Source organism: Sinocyclocheilus anshuiensis, unplaced genomic scaffold (assembly GCF_001515605.1).
Source record: "Sinocyclocheilus anshuiensis isolate Anshui unplaced genomic scaffold, SAMN03320099.WGS_v1.1 scaffold3077, whole genome shotgun sequence".
NCBI classification, from domain to species: Eukaryota; Metazoa; Chordata; class Actinopteri; order Cypriniformes; family Cyprinidae; genus Sinocyclocheilus; species Sinocyclocheilus anshuiensis.
Genome location: NW_015554865.1, coordinates 513,478 through 521,672, shown reverse-complemented (window position 1 = coordinate 521,672; position 8,195 = coordinate 513,478). Strand labels below are relative to the sequence as shown.

At 36.5% G+C, this 8,195-nt stretch overlaps 1 protein-coding gene across 1 annotated transcript in view; it reads left to right on the top strand.

Moving 5' to 3' along the window:
- LOC107671549 (kalirin-like) overlaps window positions 1–4,603 on the top strand; it is a 5,918-nt gene extending 1,315 nt beyond the window's left edge. Inside the window, exons 2-5 of the mRNA XM_016464465.1 lie at window positions 940–1,089; window positions 1,456–1,570; window positions 1,690–1,805; window positions 4,499–4,603. Of these exons, the coding sequence (XP_016319951.1) occupies window positions 940–1,089; window positions 1,456–1,570; window positions 1,690–1,805; window positions 4,499–4,603 (486 nt within the window). The remainder of the gene's footprint in view (window positions 1–939; window positions 1,090–1,455; window positions 1,571–1,689; window positions 1,806–4,498) is intronic.
- Window positions 4,604–8,195: the final 3,592 nt, after the last annotated feature.

Here is an 8,195-nt window from a genome sequence, read left to right as displayed (position 1 = left end):
GGCGCTTCTGACTCACAGCCTGTAAGTACGTTTTCATATTTAAAGGATTTGCCACTGAAGATTCAAACGGGAGTTTTGAGCAATGTAGAGTAGCGCTTGTTGTTTGTCATTTCTCCGATCACAAATGCAGACATGGTTTTATGTTTACGCGGCGCGATATGAAACGCAACGCGTAAAAAGACAGTATAAGTCATTATAATCAGTAATTATGTCCCCACTGGATGCAACAAATGCCTCGTTTATAATGGGTTTTATTGTTTTTGTCTTGTCGCACCGGGACATGGCATCACAGTATGGTAAGGGGCATAACATTTCCGTCACACGCTTGAGGAATTCGGCCAATCACAACGCACTGGATAGCTGGCCAATCAGCGTATACCTCGCTTTTCAGAACGATGAGCTTTGTAAAAATCGACACGTTTCAGAAAGGCGGAGCATGGAGGAGCAACAATAATGTACATTATGTGGAAAATAATGTGTTTTTTTAACCTTAAACCGCATAAACACATTGCATTACACCAAATACACCAAATAATGTTCTTTTTAGCAACGTCATATGACCCCTTTAAATAAGAGAGACATGCAAAATCTGCAGAGCAGGGGGTCGCCAGGACTGGAATTGAGAACCACTGCCTTAACAGAAATGTTAGCTCCCTCTAGTGTCAGTTCCAGAATCTACCGAAAATATGCTTTCTATTGTCAAATATTTTTTCAATGAATTCTAGAATAAATATTCCAATTATTATTATTTTATTTTATTAAATGGCACACATTTTATATATGTCCAGTTGCTGTCATTACATTGTATTCTATTATTTATATTTCGATTATATTTGTGATTGGCTACCCTGCTCTACGACTGACCACTGTGAACAGTACAGAGACTTAAGTTAAGGTTTGATGCTACTGTGTGTGTAACATACTGTATGTCCGTCTAAGGTATGTAATGTATTGGAGAGTCTGGAACTGGAGTACAGGAGAGAGGAGGACTGGTGTGGAGGTAATGATAAACTGGGCTCAACGGCAGAGACGGACCACGTCAGCCCTCTCATCAACAAACACCTGGAGCAGAAAGAAGCCTTTCTCAAGGTACACCTCTCTCTCATACACACGTACACGAACACACAGTCAGACTCAAACACCTGCAACAGAAGCTCTTCAGCTTTCTCACCAATTTGTCCTTTTTATATTTTTTAAAAACTGCATCTGCAGCAAAACAAAACATTTTGCCATATGTGACCACATATGTGTCAGTTTAAATGGGTCATAGCATGGAAAAAAAGGATTTCCTTTTGAAATAAAGAAACCGTGAACAAAAATTATTAGTGTCATTAGCAATGTCACTGTCCATCTTACATCAAACTCCAGCTGCTATCAATATGGTCAATGATGATGTCACTGTGCAGTTGTTTAGATGCACTGGTTCTACAAAATGTTTAATTTCTCTGGTTTTAGGCATGTACTTTAGCACGTCGTAACGCGGAGGTCTTTCTTAAGTACATCCATCGAAACAATGTGAGCATGCCTGGGGTCGCCACCCACAATCGATCCACTGAGTCCCAAGTAAAAGGTCAGTTCAGGTCTACTTAAAGACATTATACCAGCAAAATATACTGTCTGTCTGTATGTCATTGTGTCTGAATCTTTGTATTTGTTTATCGATCTTGTCTTGTGTCGTCTTATATTTAGCCATTCTGAGTGAGCTGCTACAGAGGGAAAACCGTGTCCTTCATTTCTGGACTATGAAAAAAAGACGTTTAGATCAATGCCAACAGTACGTTCTGTTTGAACGACATGCTAAACAGGTGAGTGAGAGAGCTTTATCCAAGCACAGTTTTTGAAGGATTCGATAATGATGGTGGTTTTGATTTTGTCTTCCCTTGTGAAAAAGAACTTCACTTTAGAATACATTTAAAAAGAGAATTTATTACAGAAATAAAAGAACATACTTAAGTGTGAACTGGATGTCATGTTTTCAGACACTTAATTGCATGTTAATTGCAATTAAATGAACATTTTATAAATAGTTTAAATTTATATTAAAAGCAAATATCTGAACCTTAGAGTGTTTTTTGACCCACTTGAGTAGGACTAAATTACATCTTTATATGTAATTTCATAATTACTTCTATTGTCTTTGAAATATGGTCAGAGAGTACTGCCAAATATACTGAAAAGCATTTATGGTAAACTAAAATATTATCATAATTTCTGCTTAAACTTTTATGTCATTTATTAAAATATAATTGTAATTACACATTTGTAATGAGGAAGTTGCAATTTAGTAAAACATTTAAAAAATGTAATACAATTATAATCATGTGCATTAGTATGTTAGTCAACAAAACAAAATAAATGCACTTCTTTAAAGTACCTCATAATCTCTAAACAGGAGATTATGAAAAATAATGATTTAAAATGTACTTTAATGTAAAACGTTTAATTTGACTTTACAAAGTTAATTTTTTAAGTGTTTATGAAACATAGTCATGTTAAAAACATAGTCAGGAAAGTGTACTCTTGCAGTACTCTTTCAGTTGCCTTTTATTTCATTAAAATATACTTGTAAGATTTTAAACAAGTGCAAAGTGCACATTCAATACAATTAAGTGCATTTCTTTTTCACAAAAGGCAACTACTAACACAAGATAGTTGAACTACAAGTGCACATTCAATACAATTAAGTGCATTTCTTTTTCACAAAAGGCAACTACTAACACATAATTAGAGATAGTTGACATAGTTGCAAAGTTATTTATAGTTAGTAGAATGTCTAAAATGGATTATCGAAATAAAGTGTAACTAAACTTGAACTATTTCCCCACTAGCATTTGGGATAATTTTCACAAAACTTTCATGGTTCCCAGAATATCTTGCTGTATGAATATCTGAACATGCAATATGTCTAAATAATAACTCTCTGCTTAAAAAAACAAAACAAACAACAACAACAACAACAAAACATTTTATTGTATGAACACCTTGCATGCAAGTTTCATATAAAAAGCACTGTTTTGAGAAGAAAAAAAAAAAGCTTAGAAAACTGTGTTTTTGTCAAAGACTGCATCCACATCGGATTCAAATCAATGGAAAATTCTTGTCAATGGCGGGGAAAGAGTTAAAAATAATGAAAGATTCTCAAACACTCCCACTGTGAACAAACAGGTAGTCCTGCACTCAAACAAACAAAGCAATATTTAATATTGAATGTTGAAAGCAACTCAGAAAATCAGTCTACCAGTGGCTTATTTGTAGTTGACTCTATAGTATATCACTTACAAATACTTACAGTTAAAACAAAAATTACTCAGACACCAGATATCATTTTTTATATTTTGCAGGACACTACAGTTCATTTATGTAAGTGAGGATAGCAAAATAAAGTAAACTGTGACATATTATATCCAAAAACATTTCATACAGTGGACTACCAGTACAATTTATAAAACTTTGGGACCAAAAATTATTCAGACACTTTGACCTGACCATGTTTTGCTTAAGCATTTTTTTTATTATTATTTAATTGTTAATGTGAGCTGTTTTTTCCACCACAGACTGAACAATATTAGGCATTGCTTGGTAATTGGTTGAGCTAAATTGGTATTATTTAATTGTGTGCTTATATTTAACCGCTGAATTCATTACATACCTTTCTATCAAAGTTATCTGACATTATCAAGATGAATTTGTTCTGACACAGTTTAACTCTGAGTTCTTGTCATATTTTATTACCATTTTCTAAACTATAGCGAGTAAACTGTGATAAAGTGAGAAATGTTGAAGGTGTCTGAATACATTTTGATTTGACTGTACTTTGCATTTGTTCAGTTCTCCGTCATGACTGACCCTGCGTCCCAATGTGTCCACCCTATCTGCCCTGAAAAGTATTGCAAATTACTAACATCACATAGAATTTAGGATGGATAGTATGCACATTGGCTGTGTCTCTGTAGCATGCCAACTTAGCTCCAGTAAGCAAAGCTGTATTGTTTCACATGTACTGCTCTTCAGCAGTCTTCTCTACCAAAGTGTCAAGAGCACTTCCTGTTCAAGACACCTCCGATGCCAGCACACATCATCATGTCATTAAATGACCCTCACCCTTTGCACTCCATACACTGACTACACACCCTGCTCTTCCTGCTGTCCAGCAGCTGGCTCTGGGGCCCAGGACGGTGCTCCATTTGGTGGTAATCAGGTGGAGAGCAGGAGCTGCACATCCTGTTCACTCCTCCCGATTAGCACCAGTGAACTCCAACAAATTTGCCAACCCCAGATGGTTGACTGGAGGCGTGATGAATGCACTTGTGTTCTGTAAGTGCCAGACCCAGGCCTGCTCTTCTTTGTGTTACCTGATCTTTGAGGGTAAGGAGAAATCAAGCAGAAATGTGGTAACGAGAGGGCGAAGCAGCTAGGAAAGTAACAGCATCCAGGCCACATCACTCTCTCAGCATTTCTGAATTATGGCATTCCAGGCTCTATTTATATTCATGAGCAGGCATGGAAGCGGACTGGCTCTCATTCCACAGCTTCAAGTTCCCTAGACGTACTTCCAGGAATCCCTGCCATTCCCATGCAGTGTTACCGGCTCTGTTTATCCTGATCAAGGATAGGGCCCACACATCCACAGATGCTTTTCTAGCAGGCATTGGGCTAATAGCCCAGCATAAAGCTTGTAGTTCTCATTCTCAGTTAAACACACTAAAGCCAACTCTACCTTTGCAAGTGTGTGAAGTGCATGTGTAAAAGAGGAAATGAGTAAAAGAAGAATCATAGATAACCCTCTAGTGCTGTTCGGTCATATTTGACCTTAAAATTTTATGTTGGTTTTTACTTCATCAGAATGTTATGAAACGTGGTTTAGGTTTTGGAACTTGCTATATGAACATGATGCAAAAAAATAAAAATAAAAAATGAAAGTTACACTTGTACTGTCTGCAGTCAAAAATGATGCATTGGAAATTAATAGGAAGCAAATTTCATCTGGTGCTGTGCTTAAAATCTTCATGAAAGTGTTTTTTTTTTTTTTTTTTTTTGAGATATCAACCTCAATTTTGAAATGCAGCTTGTTTAGATTTATGGCTTTGATTTTAATGCACCTTATGCAATATATTGAATCAATTATTTATTTATTTTTTTTAGTTTCACTTTTTTTATATAAATTGCAATAAAAACTGGTAATAAATGGATTATAACTATTCCATTAATATAATCTAGTACCATAAAATACAAATATTAGAAAATAATAAATTAACTATTAAAATTAAAATCATTATCAAACTAAAATATAGTACATTTATGTCATTAAAATAAAAAAAGTTCATTTTTGACTGTCACACAAACAGCACGGGCTAAAGATCATCTGCACATTTTATTCAGTGGACAGGAATAGTATTGCAGCGTAGGGAATAACCTTACAGAACATAACAGCTGTGAAGGTGACTCTGTTTTGAGACAAGTCAGGCATCATACACTAAACAACTGAGGATCAGACACTTTTTAGCAGACTTTCTAACCTAAAACAGGCAAGAGTGGAAAATTATCAGCAAAAAATCATTTCATGTCACTTTTTATATAATTTGGAATTAAGTAAAACATATTCAAAATAAGTTTTGTAATATTTTATATATTTTGGATTTTATGAGTTGTATCTCCCAGGATATACATTGCCCATTTAGGGTATAAAAACAGCCCAAGTCATCAATAATTCCATGATTTATTTGATGCAAACAACTATGGAATATTCCAAATATGCTGCATGTATGACACATCTAAGTGTCCTCATCTAATTGAGGCATAGACATTTATTGTATTTTTACATTTGTACCTGTCTCATCTTTATCCTCAGAGGTGGGCAATTCCAACCCTTGAGGTCCGCTGTCCTGCACAGTTTAGCACCATCCATAAACAATCATATAATGTAATTTATTGAACAAAATATAATTTTTTATGTAATCCTGAAGACTTTTGTCAGATTTTTCAGATGTGTTTGATCAGGGTTGGAGCTAAACGCTGCAGGCTGGTGGCCCTCTAGAAGCAGGGTTGGACACCACTGTTCTACCATAAAATGAGCTGTGTGGAACCCAGAAAGAGAAAAATCTAGTTAAAAATGCAAAGATGTAGTCAACTAAATGTAATATTATCCGTTTTGCATGCAAATATTAACATTTGCACAATTTTTACACTCAAAATAAATAAAAAGGGGACTGTGTACAGGGGGCCTAGAGGCCAGGAAGGCCTATAAGGCTCTTCCCTAAGGGCCCCTGGCCGTGGCACTGGAATGTGATTACAACCCCCCCGCCCCCCCTTGTGACACCATTCATTGTCAATATTGAGGATAATCCTTGTTTATACCCTAATCAGGCAACGTATCTCAGGAGATGAACAACACGAACAACACATGACTTAATTTTCTTTTTCAACATCTCAAGACAATGTTCACACTTAACACTAATAGTTGTATTGCATTTTTTGCTGAAAAAAGTAAGATTAATATATGCCTACTTTCTACATTTTCTGAATGTCCAGCCCCATGGGCGGACGTGTTGGCTTTAGGTCAAACTGACAAAACGCGCACAGACAATTTGAACCAAGTGATGTGACCCCCATACTCCAAACAAGCTCAACTATGATAATGATGAGAAAAAGGATGAAAAATTCTTCCTCGTGCCTCCTACAAGAGATTAAAGTATATGTATCCCGTGGTACATGTTGCCTGTTTTAGGGTTAAATCACTCCAAAAAATAAAAATAAAAGAGAGAGAGAGTCTGTGCCCATTATATACTATGTGTTTTTTCTGTGAAGTCTGTCAACTCTGACTGGCCAAAATCAAACTGGCTGTGATTTTTGGCAATTAGCATCAACTCATCCAGACTGCAAAACGGGGCAGTAATCTGTGCAATAGTCATGTAGTGTATTGCAGTCTTTAGTCAAGAGCCTTCAACACCATCTGAGGAACCCGGCAACCTTCTGGTAATAGCCCAGATCTTAAATCACTAGTCTGCATGAACTCCACTGAACTAGAGCCTGGCACATGCAGATGCTCAGTTATACATGGACAATGAAGGTTGATCAAGTTATCCTAAGTTATAAAGAGTTTCTGGAATTGAAAATTAAAAATTGCATGACAGTAATTGCAAACAGTAATGCTTGCTCACCCACTTTGTTTGCTGGTATTTGATAACCAGTTGCAGAACAATTGAACAGATGTTCAGTTAAAGCCAATATGTTTGTTCTGTTAATACATCTATGCAGGTTTCCACATTTCCACATTCAGTCCTTATGTCCAGTTCATTTCAATCAACTCTTTGAATAGTTTTTGCATGTTGTCTGGATTTGACAATGTTAGTGTATTTGGTCTCTATTGGACTAGATATGCTGTGCTGCTGCAGAACAATTATGAATCTGAACAAAATATACACAGAAACGCTGCTGTGAGCATGTAAGATATGCTGCTGCTGCATGAATAGGTTTAAATAGACAGGTGGTGCTGGGGGAGGTGGAGGGTTTCGGAGGAACTAGTGCACTGCAGGACCAACTTACAGTGATCACTGAACCAGACTATGTAAATGTTGAACAAGCAATAACATAATCAGCAGAGGCCAATCAGCCTGTGCCATGTAGTAAATGATGTGATTGTCAGCAGATTGCATGTAAAGGACTGATCAGTCTGCGCCATCTAAAGTTTCATGACTGGTCTAGATATTTAATCTAAGCTGAGAATACATTTGAGGATGCTTTTTGTTTTCACCCTTGTGCTGTTTGAACCATTATGAACAACCTTCGGTTTGCCTGATGGCTAAAAACGTCACATGGGGCAAGCCATTATTTACTTACAATTAACTGGGGTGCACTTGACACTGCATTAATTTCCAGGAACAATGTGGTAAGACTGTGAGAGGTACACTTATTCAGAATAACACTCAAACTGCCATTACACCATTACACATTTTGTCTCCCTCATCTAACACACCTGACTGAATTCACTAGTTCATTATGAGAGACTGTGAGATCTCGATTGGGTGTGTCCGATAAAGGAGATCTCTGAAATATGCAGTGCTGGAGATGCTTGAGAAGCACTAGGTTAGGGTTATTATTGTTTGACAGGAATCTTGTTCCAGGACCAGCACAAGATGTTGATCCAGGAGCACATGCTACATGTGTTCAGTGTGATTATTACACATAAAGACTAACGC